Below are 18,552 nucleotides of genomic sequence, written 5' to 3'. Positions count from 1 at the left end.
TCAACGATCACAATGCTAAGCTAATGGTTGGGTCACACATCATTCTCTAATGATGTGATCCCGTTCATCAAACGACAACACATGTCTATGGTAAGGAAACATAACCATCTTTGATTAACGAGCTAGTCAAGTAGAGGCATACTAGGGACACTCTGTTTTATCTATGTATTCACACATGCACTAAGTTTCCGGTTAATACAATTCTAGCATGAATAATAAACATTTATCATGATATAAGGAAATATAAATAACCACTTTATTATTGCCTCTAGGGCATATGTCCTTCAGTGGGAGGCTCGCCTGCTGCAGGAGGCCAACTACCCGACGCCGTCTGACATGCACGCGTCGGGCGCATGGCGGCTGAGCATAGGCGGCATCCCCGTGCCCTCCGACGCGGAACGCCCCGCCGAGATCGCGGCAATCCGGGCCAACCTGCCGGAGCAAGCGTGGCAACAACCACGGTACACAGCGGACAACCATGCGTTGTGGACCGCGTACTTCCAGCGACGCCATGTTGAGCAGCTGGCGTCCACCAACGGCGGCCCGACGTAGAGGGGCGCCATAACTCGGAGGGCCGCCGTCAATGGCGGGGCGCCCGAGTGGACTCTCTCCGCCGTGCTCGCGCACATCGAGGGCGGCAACGAGCCGCGGCTAGAGTACCAGGCGCCGTTCTTCTCTCGCCGCCGCGGAAGCTCCTGGATGTCGAGGCGCATGGACACGCCGTCCTCGTCGTCCTCTAGTTCCCACTCCTCCGGGTCGGCGCGGGCGGCACTCCTCCCCGTCAAGCCCGAGCCGTAGGAGACGCTGCTCCGTCCGCGCAGCCGCGGCGGCAGCCATGTCATAAACGAGGGCGGCCGCGTCCCTTCCCCTCTCCGCGGCCACATGCGCCTGGTCAAGCCGAAGAAGGAGCCGGCGGCGACCATAGTGAAGTATGAGCACGAGGACATGGCCGCCGACCTCGAGAGCGGCCTCGCCTGGTCGTGCGCGGACTACATGGCGCAGGAGATGGAGCACCAGCGCCGTGCTCTGGAAGAAATCGCCGAGCAGCGTCATGGCCGCGACGAGGGCGCGTCATCGTGCTCTCTAACAGCGACGATGAGGTCACTGTGCTGAGCCAGCCGGTCCACAGCGGCGATCCAGGGCAGGGCTGCAGCAAGGACGCCCTGAAGGACGGGCTGCCGAGCGACGGCGACGGCGACGACAACACCGTCTTCTACAACCTCCTCGGCATGAACTAGGAGTAGTTTTACGTTTTTATCTACGTAAATTCACCTAAATATCAATGAAATCACCTATATTTCATCCAAATTAACTGAATTTTGTCGACTTTGGGCTTTTTAAATTTTTTTGGCCGATGCCATTGTGGTCGCGGCTTTTTTTTTTTTTTGGCCAATGCCGTTGTGGTCGCGGCTAGGAATCAGTTCCCCCCACGCCGAAATTGTCGCCGGCAAGGCCCCAAGAGACGCTATTGTTCGCCTACAAGCGCCGTTGGGGGGCCGAACGGCTGGAGATGCTCTAATATTACCCCAGCTGTAGTAAAAACCCAAGTGACATTTTCTTCAATGAAAGAACGTCTGTTACAAGTTACAACATATCTCTGCAGGGCACAAACATCTACAACTGAATAAATGTAACACTTGGAAGAGAACAAAGACAGAAAGAGTGAACAGCACTTGCAAACTGCAAAAGCATCGATAAGCTGTACAATGGCATTATCAGTTGATGCCAACGGGTGCAACGCTGTCAGGTTTGTTGTTTATACATTATCAGGCCAAAATTCCCTGAAGAAAGCAATTTCGAATTCCCTCTCTTGTGCTTTCTTCTCCTCTTCCTGCATCTTCCGTATCCTCTTTGCGGCCAACTTTGCCTTCTTCGTTACCGGCGCATCCTGCTGACAATAGCAACATATTTGTGGCATTAAGTCAGATCATTGATGAAAAGGGAAAGTCAGATCAGTGATGACTACAAGTATGCTGGTTCGAGATGCAGAAAGGTACAAAGGACACATCAGTATTATCTTCTAAACCTTACAAATATTCTGCTGAAAGAAATTGATGAGCATCCAATATAACGTGTTACGTTTGTTTAATTTAACTATATATAAACACATACACTTTTTTCAACAGTACCACGCAAAGAATCTGTAATCAGTAAATAGTACTCCCTCTGTTCACTATTATAAGATGTTTTTGATATTTCAATATGGCTACATATGGATTGAAATGAGTAAACAAACACATTAAAACATGTCTATATACATCCGATTCAGAAAAAAGGTTAGAACATCTTATAATAGTGAATGGAGGGGAGTAGTAATTTTTTTTGTGAATTCGGCAGAACCTATGGACTACAACAAAACAGTTCTGGAATCAAGTCAACAAGAATGCTTTGCTCACCTTGGGTCTTCTACTAGGAGCTGTTTCAACATCATCCTCAACCTTTGGCTTTGGCTTTGGTTCTTTGGAACCTAAACCGCGTTTGTTGTTCTTGACACGAGTTTCTACTGGTTCCAAACGCCCCTGTTTCATGACAGTTTGGACAAGTGAGTACACAAACAGAAATAATCCAGGAGTAGCTAGGCAACTATAAGTAACAAGCTGGCTCCTTCCAAGTGTGTAATCACAACTTGTTATATAGCAGACGGCCAACCGTGCATTTGTTTATTTTAAAACCCATGGATGTGTTCAGTTATACAGTTACTCCTGAGCTTGTGAAGTGAACAAGATTATACAAGAAGCGAAGGTAAGTTGTTTATAGTTAACAAATTCAAGTATTTAGCTTTATTTGTCCGACTGTGATCATTACCCAGAAACCAAACTAATTTCAGCACGCCCTTTATCATTTTGTGAAGTCCACAATATGAGCCAATTTGATTCGCAGTGATCCCAAAGACCAGTAATAAGACACTTACAACACTTGGAGAAACACAGAACAATTTGATTCACAAAATGGATCATATAATCTAGTACCAAGAATAGAAAAACAAGAAGAACTAAGCCTCGCTTAGGGAGTACCATGCTACAACTAACACAATTATCCCTAAAACTAACATACGGATTGGGTGAAAATGGGCAGATGAGATCTTGATCGGGGAGAAGAGAAAAGAGAATAGAGACACGGACCTGCTCCTGCGCACCGAGGCCGGTGCCCTCCTTCCACCCGGACTTCTTCAGCAGCTGCAGCAACCCAAGAACACACGACCATCAGGCTCACGCAAGGCAACAAAGCATCAAACCCTAATCCTCCGCGAGGGGAGGGAGGGAAGGATGGATGGGCAGCAGAAGAAACCAAGCGAGGGACGGACCTGGAAGCCGATGTTAGAGGAGCCGATGGACGACATCGCCTCTCTCACCGGGCGAACGCGGCGCCCCTCTGCCTCCGCTCGCCGCGCGCTTCTCCGGCTCTCTCTCCTCTCCTCGTTCCAGGCGTCGCGTGCGCCGCTTTGGTTTTACTTCTCTGGTCTGGTCTCCGTCTCACGGGTCCTTGCCGTGTCCGGCTCGTTCACGAGTCGGTTCAGACCCGCTCGATCACAGGCGTCCGTCGCGTATCGGACGGCCAATCAAACGAACCAGGCTTACATATAACCCCATCCCCCAGGGGCCGCGACACCGTCAACCAACCAGACTCTCGAATCCCAATCCACGCCGCCGCAGCCGCCGACGCAACAGGTGGTAAATCTCGGCGAGCGAGGGCGAGATGCAGATCTTTGTGAAGACGCTGACGGGGAAGACGATCACGCTGGAGGTGGAGTCGTCGGACACGATCGACAACGTCAAGGCCAAGATCCAGGACAAGGAGGGGATCCCGCCGGACCAGCAGCGGCTCATCTTCGCCGGGAAGCAGCTGGAGGACGGGCGCACGCTGGCCGACTACAACATCCAGAAGGAGTCGACGCTGCACCTGGTCCTCCGCCTCCGCGGCGGCGCCAAGAAGCGCAAGAAGAAGACCTACTCGACGCCCAAGAAGGTCAAGCACGAGCGCGAGAAGACCCCGCTCGCCGTGCTCGGCTACTACAGGGTGGACGACGCGACGGGCAAGGTGGAGAGGCTGCGCAAGGAGTGCCCCAACCCGGACTGCGGCGCCGGGACCTTCATGGCGGCGCACGCCGACCGCCACGCCTGCGGCAAGTGCGGCCTCACCTACGCCTACGCCGAGGCCCAGAGCCCAGAGATCGACAGTGATTGATCAGGTGGTGTGATTCGATGACGGAGTTGGATTCGCGCCATGGATTCAGTGTACGTCTGGTAATGAATTTTTCAAAGAACAATTATTCTGGATAATTTTCTCAATTAGTCATCAGTAAGCATGTTTTAGTCTGAATTGGAATGTGCTTTGGTATGCATCATGACCTGATTGGCTGACACTTACTATGGTCGGAGGGACTAGTAGGCAGGCTTGAGAATGGAGCGGTAATCAGAGGCCCGGCAAGACCAAATCGTGAGAATCCACCGGCTGGAATTCGATCTAAGAGCAACTCCAAGGCGGCAACCCATTTCGCGCGCCGATTGTTTGAGTCGCGGCGGATAAAGCTTGCGCAACGCGTCGACCCATTCCCAAAACACGTTAGTGCGGACCAATTTTCGGCCTGAATTATGTCGGCGCGGACATGAAACAGACGCGCTGCCCGTCCTCTCGGTGTCCACCGTGTCCCCACATGGTGGCTGGTCAACTACCTTCCGCGTCTTTATTAATAACAACTGTAGACCACGAGCCCATGCGTCAGCGACGGCGGACGGCCCTTTTTAATCGGACGCGGCTAGGGAGCGGCCGACTGCTCCTAGCATCCCTGGCAGCCGGCCAGAACAAGAAACTTTTGGTTCTCCTTGACAAAAAGGGAAACTTGTCGGCCCAGGCTACAACCTGCTCTCCCCACCTAGTCCCTCCCTCACCTCACTTGCTTCCTCAAAACCTCCCCTTCTCCTGAGCATACCAAAAACCCCCGTGTACCCATCTTCTTCTCCACCAAGTTAGGTTTCTCCCTTCCCAAGATCCAGAAAGCCAGATCCAAATTGACAGACAAAACTCAGAACAAAAGGCAAAAACACACAAAGAAGGTCAGATTTGCTCAACTCTTCCATCTAAAATCAGAAACAAGCATCTGTTGTGGTTATTTCTTAAGCAAAAAATCCCAGGGTTTTAGGCAAAAACTGCTGCAGTTTTTAAGCAATAGAAAGCATGGTTATTTCGTGCAAAAAACTGTGGTTCGTATCAGTAACTATATGATCTGGGCAAAGCACTGATACTAATAACCCTAGTGTAGGCAACTTGTCTGATTTTTTTAGGCAACTTCATGACTGTGTTAAGCAACTGATGGGTGTTGGGAATGAAATAAATCAGACAAGCCATGTACTAAGAAAGAGTACCATGTTGACTTCAAACAATCAGTGTAGCTATAACTTAGCAACCTTAGTAACTACGGGTGCCGGTGAACTAAACAAAAAACCCTAGTCTTTTAAGCAACTTCTCTGCTTGTTTTAGGCAACTAGTGTGGTGGTTTGAAGCAAAACTGGTAAAATTTGGTGCAAAAAAAGAGAAATCATGGTAGATGTCAAGTATTGATAAATACTATGCGCAACTTGTGTGTTCAGAATCAAAAGGAAAAAACATAGGTACGATGTGAAATACCAAAAAATTTGTAAACGAACATTACTTTGGAGAATGGACTAAACATTGCCTCGGAGAATTGACTGAACATTGCTTCCTATCAATTGTACTCCCCGGGAAGAAATTTAGGTTGCTCCTGCAAAGAAGGGTTCATCCACAAAAGGAACACAGGAAAAACACATGAACCCTTGGGGTCTCCAACGCGTTAAGATAGTTCAACAAGAAAAAAGAAGAGGCTAGAAACACAGGTGGTTATGATGTTACTGGTACGAATTTACATACAAACAAAGTACTAAACATGAAGAATATGTCACCCCAGCTACTTCTAGTACTGGTATATAAATTTTCTGGGACATACAATAAGCTACTCTCGAAGTCACTAATATTGGCTTTTCCTGTCGATGCTAAAAACACTTTGAAAAGAAAACATCCTTTCCCATGAAAAAAGCTTGCTTCATCAGGCCTTGAAAACGCACGAAATTAGATGTATCTTGCAGGCATTTAGAAAAAGCAAAATAACATAAATTGATCATTAAACTACTAAAAAATCATCTTCTCATGTAGGCAACTACTGACAGTAGTTGCCTAAAGCAATCATAGGAAACTGCTGTATTGATAGCAGTTGCCTGAAACAAATCATAGGCAACTACTGTAAAAGTACAGTCATTTAGAAACCATGGCTACTGCCCATATACTTCAAAAAGAAACTTGAATATACTAGTTTGTAACAACTTGTGTCACTTTTTCATGTTGATTACGTGATTAAAGGAAATCATATACTTGTTGTTACAAAAAATGTTGCCTAGGGACAGTGTGTTAGTTGCTTGCCTCATCCAACTAAACTTCTCGCTTCTCTGGTTTGAAAAAATGTGTAGGATGGAGATGATTGACCTAAATGAGCTGCCAGAAGACAATAACCCTGGATTGCAAATTCCTGGCAGCAATAATATTGGAGATCCTGCATTTTACACACAGCAGAGCATCCACCCAGGTGATGCTGAGCATGCTGAGTTCGTTGCAGAATCTCCTAATCCTATGGTCACGCAAAATGTTGGCAAACCCGTGCCAGAAACAATGGATACGGGTGGGCACTCCCTTTTTTTGACGGGAAGGCCTACTGGCTATTAAAATCAAATAATGCTTACATCATCCGCTAAGAATTTAACTAGGAAACAGGGGGTCATCCACCCAAACCGAAGGGGGATTAAGACGACCCCATGTAGCTAACTCATGAGAAACTACATTCGACTCCCTATTACAATGCTCAATAGTCACCTTCCCGAACTCTTTCAGAGTATTCCTGCAATTTTCAAGTACAGGAGCTGCCACCATAGTGTGTCCTTCATTAAGCTTCAGAGCTTCTACCACGGTGATATTATCCATTCTCACCATGATATTAGAGCAACCAACGGCCTGACACAATTTTAAACCCTCAAGGAGTGCTGCTGCCTGTGCGGCTGACGGGTGGGCACTCCCTTAATGCTGGGGGAGCCGCGGGTGGTAGAACTAACCCTGGAACATAAGCAGCTGAGACAGATGCGCGCACCCTTGATGACACAGGTGCTGCAGGTGATACTGTAGGGACTATTGGAAATGCATTGACATGCTTGCGAGGTGAGAACGATGATGAAGCTTGGTCACAACCTAGGGAACCTTACATTGGCATGAGGTTTGACACTTTGTAAGGCGCCAAAGAACACTACAATGTGTATGCTTTACAACTTGGGTTTTCAATCAAGATGAACACATCAAGGAGGGTTGTTGATACTGGTGAGTTGATAAAGTAGTAGTTTGTTTGCAAGAAGTTTCGGAAATCAGTTCAGACCCGCTCGATCACAGGCGTCCGTCGCGTATCGGATGACCAATCAAACGAACCAGGCTTAGATATAACCTCATCCCCCGGGGGCCGACACCGTTAACCAACCAAACTCTCAAATCCCAATCCACGCCGCCGCCGAAGCAACAGGTCGTAAATCTCGGCGAGCGAAGGCGAGATGCAGATCTTCGTGAAGACGCTGACGGGGAAGACGATCATGCTGGAGGTGGAGTCGTCGGACATGATTGACAACGTGAAGGCCAATTTCCAGGACAAGGAGGGGATCCCGCCGTACCAGCAGCGGCTCATCTTCGCCGGGAAGCAGTTGGAGGACGGGCGCACGCTGGCCGGCTACAACATCCCGAAGGAGTCGACGCCGCACCTGGTCCTCCGCCTCCGCGACGGCGCCAAGAAGCACAAGAAGAAGACCTACTCGACGCCCAAGAAGGTCAAGCACGAGCACGAGAAGACCCCGCTCGCCGTGCTGGGCTACTACAGGGTGGACGACGCGACGGGCAAGGTCGAGAGGCTGCGCAAGGAGTGCCCCAACCTGGACCGCGGCGCCGGGACCTTCATGGCGGCGCACGGCAACCGCCACGCGTGCGTGCGGCCTCACCTACGCCTACTCAGAGGCCCAGAGCCCAGAGATCGACAGTGATTGATCAGGTGGTGTGATTCGATGACGGAGTTGGATTAGCACCATGGATTCGTGTACGTATGGTATTGATTTTTATTGTGGTTAGAACAATTATTCTAGATATTGTTCTCAGTTACTTCCTCTGTCCTACTATAATATAAGACGCCAACGATACTCGTAAATTTATTGTAATAACATCGAGCGAGGGAGTAGATGTGATCAATAATCACAAGTGAGCATGTTTTTAGTGTGAATTGAACCTTATTGGCTGGGGTGCTGGTGTGCCTCTTAAGCGGTCAGGTGCATTGAAGGCCTTGTACAATGGTGGGTGCTTATGCCAGGTGCTTACAGAAAAAAGACTAGTGTTGCGTCGTAAATAAACGTGGTCTCGCAATGCAGAGGCGCCAGTTAGAGGTGCTTCGGTTGTGTTAACATTGGCGTAGCAGCAGGCCTGGCACCCGTTCTCTCCAACGTTGGGATGCTACACAACTAAAGTAATGCTCGCAGCCCAGCTCCTCCACTAAAATAACGCTCACTCACTCAGCTCCCTCCTCGCGCCATCCTCTCATCGCCTTATGTATCCTGACTGCACACAATACTCCCCAAATCACACTAGCGGCAACTCCTTAACAGCGCCCATTTAGAAGCACAGCCTCGCCCCCTTCCTCCGCTGCTCCCATGGCGCGACTTCTTCCTCAAGCTGCCCGGCGCTGCTTCGTCGGTGGTGCAGCCGCGGGAGTCCAATTGGCGGGGGTCCAGGCGGTGCTCGAGGATGCAGCCGGCGTTGGGGAGGAGTCGCGCTGGGTCACGCCAGAGGTGAAGGACCTTGTCCAGGTGATTCTCGACGAGCCGTGTGCATAGGGGAGTAGGATCTATCTTCTACCTGAGGTGAGTATGTGCGGTACGTTGATTCGCTCTTCCGGCAGGGATGTGACTGCTGGCTGCTGCCGGAGCTCTGCTGGAGCAAGGCCGGTTTGGTGTTGCGTTTTTAGCTAGCAGCTTGATTTGTACATCTGCGTCTGGCACATGGAGAGGCTTCCCTTGCTGCTGTTGTTTCCCAATGTGTTCTGGTTCTTGATCTTTGTTCGGCCTAAACATCAATATTTATTCTATCCTATTTGCTATCCTTTCAGGTCTGGGCATGGGGTTGCTGGATGAAGGGAGGAGGAGCTGGCAAAGTGCTGCAGGGTGAGTACTTGATCCTCTGCTATGTATTTCAGTGTGGTGGGAAAACTGGATTTCTGGACCATATAGTTGATTATTTGATCATTCGTAGATTATATACTTTTCCCTGCCTGCTTGTACTTAGTTGCCATGTCATATGTTGCATACTTTAGGTCATCTGTTCATGTTCATCTCATCAGAAGCTACTAGAGCTTTTACTACACACTAGGATTTGTGAAGTGACATGTCTCATTGATTTGATATGATTCATATAGCTGGTCTAAATTATTCGGACATGTAGATAAAAGAACAAGGTGATTTTTCTTATCTCATATATCACTTGGCAAAAATAAAACATCGATGTTCACTGAAACGAGCTGTCACTAGAAGTACACCTATCCAAAAGAAATAGAAAAAATGGCACCATTAACTGAAGTACTAATTCAACCTTATTTCAACCTACAATCGCCTAGAATGATATCAAATTGTGCATCGTTGTCTTATCACTGGGAAGTTGATCCAGTTCCAGTGGGGCTCATTCCTTAGCACATTCCATGAGTTCAGATCTTTGAAGGACTTGTTTGTTTCTGACTTGTACAGATCAAGTGCTCTAGACACTAATTCATCACTGGATCTGCCATTAATGTACACATCTCTCACCCTACGCCACATGCTATGAAATAGGACAATTCTATGATTTAGCTTATACCGGTGTCGCTTGCATTGGATTGTCTGCCTCCGTCGTTCATGAAGACTATTTTCGTTGAAATCGTCGGTGATTTGGTTCCACAAATCCTCTAAATTTTCATAGATAGCCTGAATTGAGTTGTTTAAGCATGCAAAGATCTGCATGTTGGACATACTACAGTAATTAAGAACAATTATAGAAACCAACCGTTGTAGAGAGTGAAAACAACCTTTTACCAGTCGTACGTCTTCTTCTTCAGTCCATTGCAAGTGTATGCTTTCGTTCGCAATTGCACCTTCAAGATCCATTTTCTTGGATGAAAGTAGGTTATGCGTGTACTGGTTAAATGCCATGCTATTTATAGAGTGTCGACAACTAGTATCTCAACCACCACGGTTGTTATTGCATGTGCATGGACTTATTCCCTAGGTGATCTAGTTAGGCAATTGAATTGGTCCCTGGCCGTATAGCAAGACATTGCATGGTTGTTATCTTGAATGTGCATGGACTTATCCCCTGGGTGGAAGCATGCAAGTGGTACTATAGACCATTTCAGCCATGACCGAGATAATAGCATTCTACACGATAGATTGAAAAAACGAAAAATATCTTTAGTTTGTTTCTTCAAATAACTTATTTAAGAGACAAATCAAAGCTTTAAAAGGAAACACATTACACAAATATGACATAACTAAACTATAAATTAAACACTCTTGCATCATATAGCTAATTGTTGTGCCGGTCCTGCTGAGATTTATCCCAAATATGTTGAATTAGATCACGCTTGAGACGTCGGTGAGTGGCTCTATCACGAACAAAATTATTCCTCTCCAGTAAATTGGCGAAACCATCAATAGGACCATGCTCGTGTTGTACCGGTGCTACGGGATGTCGTCCTTGGTCATAATTATAGTCATGGGCACCACTATAGTTACCTCTTTCATCCTCTACTTCATGTTATGCAGTATAATGCACGCATACATGATGTTGGCAAGGGTAGAGCGATGTCAATAATTGGCTGCATAACGTAGAATTGCAAATCGAGCTTGTAAAATCGCAAAAGCTCTTTCCACATCCTTTCTAGCTCCTTCTTGCTTCTCACTTTGGGCTAGAGGAATATTTTTCACAAATGCCGCCCATTCTGGATATATTCCGTCTACCAGGTAGTACCCCATGTTGTACTGTCGTTGGTTAATTGTGAACTGAACTGGTGGTGCTCGTCCCTCCAAAACCTCAGTGAACAGCGGTGACTGATTCAAGACGCTTAGGTCATTGTTTGATCCAGCAACCCCAAAAAACGAAAGCCATATCCAAGTGTATTGCGATGCAACAGCCTGAAGCATAACCATAGAGACTCCATAGTCTCCTCGAGTGAATTGACCCTTCCATGGATCTGGGCAATTCTTCCATTCCCAGCGCATGCAGTCGAGGCTTCCCAGCATTCCTGGAAAGCCATGCGCCTCCCCCATTTACAACAATCGTTGAATGTCCGCTGGTGTAGGTCTCCGAAGATATTCTGCACCAAATACTTCCTTTATTCCTTGCACAAAGTTCTTTAGGAAATCTAATGTTGTTGATGCACCAATGCGGAATAAATCATCAACTCCATCAGCGGCGCATCCAGTCGCCAACATCCGAATAGCCACCGAGCAGTTTTGCAGAGGGGAGAACCCTATGTGGCCTACAACATCGCTTCTCTGCGTGAAAAAAGGAGACCAATTTTCAAGAGCTTCAACGATGCGCCTAAATACATGCTTTCTCATTCGGTTCCTGTGTTGATCCAATCAGGATAAGTAACCAACACAACAAGTTCAGTTGAGATGAGAACTAGAGAGAAAGTAGTATTGGTGACGGAACATGGCTTCAGTGTATGTTGGTACTTCTGAGAAGTAGTCTTTAATGAGACGAGCATTGCCTGCCACACATCCTCGGTCAAGGTACCTCCTTTTACTGTTGCACCGGCGCCGCCGGCGCCGCCACTGACTGGGGCCCAAAACTTGAGCTTTGATTTGAGCATCAATTGTGCGAGCAAAACGCTCATCGAAATCCTCATCCATCTGCTGCACAATGGGATCTTCGAAGACGTTGTCATCAGATGCACTATCGCTGGAGGAATACATCTCTGTTTGAGATTTAGGAGGGTTCGTATGAATGGATCTGATAAGATGTTGTTAGTCTGTTTCTCACGTCTAGTAAGTTTGTTTGGTTGTTTCTCTTGTATTTTTAGGTTGTTAGCCGTCTCCTCCAACATCTCAACCTCTTTATTACTTCAAAAAGTAAATCTCAACTACTTCCTGAACCTGCACGTGAGTGGGAGTAGGAGTGCACGCATGTACAGGGAGATCCACAAAAAGTTTGTGTGCACAAGACAGTAAAAATTGCCAAAAATTCCTCAAGAAGTAATGGTAAAGTAACAGAGACTTTATTCTTCAATGTTTTTATTACAAAAATGAAGAATGAAACAAAAATCTAATTACATTATTTCTGTTGATCTAAACAAAGTACAAAAGAAATGATGACTACGGCTCAGCTGCTGTATCCCGAACCCATCACTTTATCGTGGAAAAATTCTAGCCCCCTCTGATGTTCCGCCCTTTGAAAGTCAGACATTACAGCTTGTTGGCCATCAACAGTTCCATGTACTTCTCCATACTGGCTTGTTCTTTTCTTATTATTGCGGTCCTCTCCCGTGCTTCGGCTGCAACACGTTTATCCTTGCAGACCTGAAGCTGGACATCGTGTATCTTCTCTTTTGTGGAGGCTCGTAGACAGTTGTATCATAATACAATTGCATGTCATCATGAGGAAGACCTGAAGAAAATTCAGATGGAATTTTACCTTTTCCATTCCTTTTGTCCTTCGCAATATTTCTCCCTGGTGGCCTTGTTTCTTCTTGAATCTCACGTGCTACATCATCATCATCAGGTGTGCCCGTTTTCTCCTCTACATATATCCTTGTCCACTGCATGCAAGGAATAAAGGAAGTATTTGGTGCAGAATATCTTCAGAGACCTACACCAGCGGACATTCAACGATTGCTCCAAATGGGGGAGGTGCATGGCTTTCCAGGAATGTTGGGAAGCCTCGACTGCATGCACTGGGAATGGAAGAATTGCCCAGTTGTATGGAAGGGTCAATTCACTCGAGGAGACTATGGAGTCTCTACGGTTATGCTTGAGGCTGTTGCATCACAAGACACCTGGATATGGCATTCATTTTTTGGGGTTGCTGGATCAAACAATGACCTAAACGTCTTAAATCAGTCACCACTGTTCACTGAGGTTTTGGAGGGACGAGCACCACCAGTTCAGTTCACAGTTAACCAACGATAGTACAACATGGGGTACTACCTAGTAGACGGAATATATCTAGAATGGGCTGTTGGAAATATGCCCTAGAGGCAATAATAAATTAGTTATTATCATATTTCCTTGTTCATGATAATCGTTTATTATCCATGCTAGAATTGTATTGATAGGAAACTCAGATACATGTGTGGACACATAGACAACACCATGTCCCTAGTAAGCCTCTAGTTGACTAGCTCGTTGATCAATAGATGGTTACGGTTTCCTGACCATGGACATTGGATGTCGTTGATAACGGGATCACATCATTAGGAGAATGATGTGATGGACAAGACCCAATCCTAAGCCTAGCACAAGATCGTGTAGTTCGTTTGCTAAAACTTTTCTAATGTCAAGTATCATTTCTTAGACCATGAGATTGTGCAACTCCCGGATACCGTAGGAATGCTTTGGGTGTGCCAAACGTCACAACGTAACTGGCTGGCTATAAAGGTGCACTACGGGTATCTCCGAAAGTGTCTGTTGGGTTGGCACGAATCGAGACTGGGATTTGTCACTCCGTGTGACGGAGAGGTATCTCTGGGCCCACTCGGTAGGACATCATCATAATGTGCACAATGTGACCAAGGAGTTGATCACGGGATGATGTGTTACGGAACGAGTAAAGAGACTTGCCGGTAACGAGATTGAACAAGGTATCGGGATACCGACGATCGAATCTCGGGCAAGTACAATACCGCTAGACAAAGGAAATTGAATACGGGATTGATTGAATCCTCGACATCGTGGTTCATCCGATGAGATCATCGTGGAACACGTGGGAGCCAACATGGGTATCCAGATCCCGCTGTTGGTTATTGACCGGAGAGTCGTCTCGGCCATGTCTGCGTGTCTCCCGAACCCGTAGGGTCTACACACTTAAGGTTCGGTGACGCTAGGGTTGTAGAGATATTAGTATGCGGTAACCCGAAAGTTGTTCGGAGTCCCGGATGAGATCCCGGACGTCACGAGGAGTTCCGGAATGGTCCGGAGATAAAGATTTATATATGGGAAGTCCTATTTTGGCCACCGGAAAATGTTCGGGATTTTTCGGTATTGTACCGGAAAGGTTCTAGAAGGTTCCGAAGTGGAGCCCACCTGCATGGGGGGACCCACATGAACGTGGGTAGTGGGGGAAAGGCCCCACACCCATGGTCAAGGCGCACCAAGATCCCCCCTTAGTAGGAATAAGATCATATCCCGAAGGGATAAGATCAAGATCCCTAAAAAGGGGGGATAACAATCGGTGGGGAAGGGAAATGATGGGATTTCTTTCCCCCACCTTTGCCAACGCCCCAATGGACTTGGAGGGCAAGAAACCAGCCCCCTCCACCCCTATATATAGTGGGGAGGCGCATGGGAGCCGGACCCTAGCCCCTGGCGCCTCCCTCTCCCCTCGTAACACCTCTCCCTCTCGCTGAGCTTGGCGAAGCCCTGCCGAGATCCCCGCTGCTTCCACCACCACGCCGTCGTGCTGCTGGATCTCCATCAACCTCTCCTTCCCCCTTGCTGGATCAAGAAGGAGGAGACGTCTTCCCCAACCGTACGTGTGTTGAACGCGGAGGTGCCGTCCGTTCGGCGCTCGGTCATCGGTGATTTGGATCACGACGAGTACGACTCCATCAACCCCGTTCTCTTGAACGCTTCCGCTCGCGATCTACAAGGGTATGTAGATGCACTCCTCTCTCTCGTTGCTAGATGACTCCATAGATTGATCTTGGTGATGCGTAGAAAATTTTAAGATTCTGCTACGTTCCCCAACATGGGCGACATTTGTGAAAAATATTCCTCTAGGCCAAAGTGAGAAGAACATATTATATAGTAAGAAGCAAGAAGGAGCTAGAAAGGATGTGGAAAGAGCTTTTGGGATTTTACAAGCTCGATTTGCAATTCTACGTTATGCAGCCAATTATTGGCATCACTCTACCCTTGCCAACATCATGTATGCGTGCATTATACTGTATAACATGATAGTAGAGGATGAAAGAGGTAACTATAGTGGTGCCCATGACTATAATTATGACTATGAACGACATCCCGTAGCATCGGTACATCACGAGAATGGTCCTATTGATGGTTTCGCCAATTTACTAGAGAGGAATAATTCTTTTCGTGATAGAGCCACTCACCGACGTCTCAAGCGTGATCTAATTCAACATATTTGGGATAAATCTCAGCAGGACCGGCACAACAATTAGCTATATGATGCAAGAGTTTTAAATTTATAGTTTAGTTATGTCATATTTGTGTAATGTGTTTCCTTTTAAAGCTTTGATTTTTCTCTAAAATAAGTTATTTGAAGAAACAAACTAAAGATATTTTTCGTTGTTTCAATCTATCATGTAGAATGCTATTATCTCGATCATGGCTGAAATGGTCTATATCACCACTTGCATGCTTCCATCCAGGGGATAAGTCCATGCACATGCAAGATAACATCCATGCAATGTCTTGCTATATGTCCAGGGACCAATTCAATTGCCTAACTAGATCACCTATGGAATAAGTCCATGCACATGCAACATAACAACCGTGGTGGTTGAGATACTAGTTGTCAACACTCTATGAATATCATGGCATTTAACCAGTACACGCATAACCCACTTTCATCCAAGAAAATGAATCTTGAAGGTGCAATTGTGAACGGAAGCATACACTTGCAATGGACTGAAGAAGAAGATGTACAACTGGTAAGAGGTTGTTTTCACTATCTACAATGATTGGTTTCTAAAATTGTTCTTAATTACTGTAGTATGTCCAACATGCAGATCTTTGCATGCTTAAACAACTCAATTCAGGCTATCTATGAAAATTTAGAGGATTTGTGGAACCAAATCACCGACGATTTCAACGAAAATAGTCTTCATGAACGACGGAGGCAGACAATCCAATGCAAGCGACACTGGTATAAGCTGAATCATAGAATTGTCCTATTTGATAGCATGTGGCGTAGGGTGAGAGATTTGTACATTAATGGCAGATCCAGTGATGAATTAGTGTCTAGAGCACTTGATCTGTACAAGTCAGAAACAAACAAGTCCTTCAAAGATCTGAACTCATGCAATATGCTAAGGAATGAGCCCCACTGGAACTGGATCAACTTCCTAGTGATAAGACAATGATGCATAATTTGATATCATTTTAGGCGATTGTAGGTTGAAATAAGGTTGAATCAGTAGTTCAGTTAATGATACCATTTTTTTCTATTTCTTTTGGATACGTGTACTTCTGGTGACAGCTCGTTTCAGTGAACATCGATGTTTTATTTTTGCCAAGTGATAGATGAGATAAGCAAAATCACCTTGTTCTTTTATCTACATGTCCGAATAAATTAGACCAGCTGTATGTATCAGATCAAATCAATGAGACATGTCACTTCACAAATCCTAGCCTGTAGTAAAAGCTCCAGTAGCTTCTGATGAGATGAACATGAACAGATGATCTAAAGTATGCAACATATGACATGGCAACTAAGTACAAGCAGGCAGGGAAAACTATATAATCTACGAATGATCAAATAATCAACTATATGGTCCAGAAATCTAGTTTTTTCACCACACTGAAATATATAGCAGAGGATCAAGTACTCACCCTGCAGCCCTTTGCCAGCTCCTCCTCCCTTCATCCAACAACCCCATCCCCAGACTTGAAAGGATAGCAAATAGGATAGAATAAATATTGATGTTTAGGCCGAACAAAGATCAAGAATCAGAACACGTTGGGAAACAACAGCAGCAAGGGAAGCCTCTCCATGTGGCAGACGCAGATGCACAAATCGAGCTACTAGCTGAAAACGCAACACCAAATCAACCTCAGTCCGGCAGAGCTCCGGCAGCGACCTCGCCCTCCACACCCTTCTCGTCTTCCCTCCACACCTGGCAGCAGCCAGCAGTCACATCCCTGCCGGAAGAACGAATCAACGAACCACACATACTCACCTCAGGTAGAAGACATATCCTGCTCCCCTATGCACACGGCTCGTCGAGAATCACCTGGACTAGGTCCTTCACCTCTGGCGTTACCTGACGCGACTCCTCCCCAACGCCGGCTGCATCGTCGAGCACCGCCTGGACCCCCGCCCGTTGGACTCCTGCGGCTGCGCCACCGGCGAAGCAGCGCCGGGCAGCTTGAGGAGGAAGCCGCGCCATGGGAGCGGCAGAGGAAGGGGCGGAGGTGTGCTTCGAAATCGGTGCTGTTACGGAGTTGCCGTCGGCGTGATTTTGGGAGTATTGTGTGTGGTCGGGATACAGAAGGCGATGAGAGGATAGCGTGAGGAGGGAGCTGAGCGAGTGAGCATTATTTTAGTGGAGGATCTGGGCTGCGAGCGTTATTTTAGTTGTGTAGCATCCCAACGTTGGAGAGAGCTACACCAACGTTAACACAACCGAAGCACCTCTGACTAGCGCCTCTACATTGCGAGACCACGTTTATTTGCGAGGCAACGCTAGTCTTTTTTTCTGTAAGCAGCTGGCATAAACACCCACCATTGTACAAGGACTAACTGGGAAACACTAGGCATCAGACTACTGATGCCTTGCTTCCCATGAGACTAGTCCTGAGCCCTATGATAACATCTGATCTGATTGATCTGATGTGGCTGCTGGCCCCTTAAAACTAGCCTGGGTAAACTACCTTAAACATCTTCTGCAAATCACGAGCTTATGTTGGCCACTAATTACGTTTCCGTTCATTGAAGAATTTGCTTCTATCATTGGTGAAATCTGCTTCGATGTATTTGAAATTTATGCCCTGTGTAACCAACGTGATATTTTGTTTCATAAGCATTGCGATGCATCAGCCAACTAGATGACTAGAGGATCGCTTCGAAACCGGCTTCATCAAGAAATAAAATTATTTCAAGAAGCATCACAATCTTTCTTCCACAACTAGGCAAATAGAGAACTGTTCCACACATGCTTCCATCAAAACAGAAACTATTCCATATGTTTCAGAATCTTCGTGATGTTGTTTTCATTAACTAGACACTTGCTTCCAAGGTAATACCCATCAAAAAGAAAAATGTATTGTTTGCAAAGAAAAGAAAATCTACTAGGCTCGACAGCCCCAGAGCCCCCACTGTAGCTAGCCACTCCGGCTACCACGTCCACTCTGACTACCATGTCCACCCTTCATGCCAAAATAAAAGAAATACATTGCTTCCAAAGTGTCAACAGAGAATATAATTTGCTTTCAAAGAAATATATTTTGCTTCCATGGCCAATGAGATTGCTTTCAATACAAATGGGCATAATTACTGAAGCAAGAACGTAGATTGCTTCCAATTGCTTTAGCAAAA

At 46.5% G+C, this 18,552-nt stretch overlaps 2 protein-coding genes, 1 long non-coding RNA gene and 2 pseudogenes across 4 annotated transcripts; 3 read left to right on the top strand and 2 right to left on the bottom strand.

The window, feature by feature from the left end:
• Positions 1-1,533: 1,533 nt before the first annotated feature.
• Positions 1,534-3,544, bottom strand: LOC109751334 (uncharacterized). Of its 2 annotated transcripts, none has more exons than XM_020310224.4 (4): positions 3,305-3,544; positions 3,123-3,176; positions 2,397-2,519; positions 1,534-1,888 (listed from the first exon to the last, which is right to left on the bottom strand). In XM_020310224.4, the coding sequence occupies exons 1-4, from the start codon at positions 3,338-3,340 to the stop codon at positions 1,757-1,759; spliced, it is 345 nt and encodes a 114-aa protein (XP_020165813.1). In that variant the 5' UTR covers positions 3,341-3,544; the 3' UTR covers positions 1,534-1,756. The 2 variants fall into 2 exon arrangements, with proteins under 2 accessions (XP_020165813.1, XP_020165812.1); XM_020310223.4 differs by having other exon boundaries at positions 1,534-1,891; positions 3,305-3,531.
• Positions 3,545-3,600: 56 nt separating this feature from the next.
• Positions 3,601-4,320, top strand: LOC109751331 (ubiquitin-ribosomal protein eS31y fusion protein). The gene has a single exon (XM_020310221.4). The coding sequence runs from the start codon at positions 3,697-3,699 to the stop codon at positions 4,183-4,185; it is 489 nt and encodes a 162-aa protein (XP_020165810.1). The 5' UTR covers positions 3,601-3,696; the 3' UTR covers positions 4,186-4,320.
• Positions 4,321-4,432: 112 nt separating this feature from the next.
• LOC123495367 (ubiquitin-ribosomal protein eS31y fusion protein-like) lies at positions 4,433-9,412 on the top strand (annotated as a pseudogene).
• A 1,223-nt stretch (positions 9,413-10,635) lies between these two features.
• LOC141020906 (protein ANTAGONIST OF LIKE HETEROCHROMATIN PROTEIN 1-like) lies at positions 10,636-11,672 on the bottom strand (annotated as a pseudogene).
• A 1,026-nt stretch (positions 11,673-12,698) lies between these two features.
• Positions 12,699-13,171, top strand: LOC120976199 (uncharacterized). The gene is made up of 2 exons (XR_012180905.1): positions 12,699-12,834; positions 12,918-13,171. It is a non-coding gene; the product is annotated as an uncharacterized lncRNA (long non-coding RNA).
• The last annotated feature ends 5,381 nt before the right edge of the window (positions 13,172-18,552 follow it).

This window comes from Aegilops tauschii, chromosome 1 (assembly GCF_002575655.3).
Source record: "Aegilops tauschii subsp. strangulata cultivar AL8/78 chromosome 1, Aet v6.0, whole genome shotgun sequence".
NCBI classification, from domain to species: Eukaryota; Viridiplantae; Streptophyta; class Magnoliopsida; order Poales; family Poaceae; genus Aegilops; species Aegilops tauschii.
Note: the sequence above shows the minus strand (reverse complement) of the source record. Positions and strands in the feature narration are given on the sequence as shown.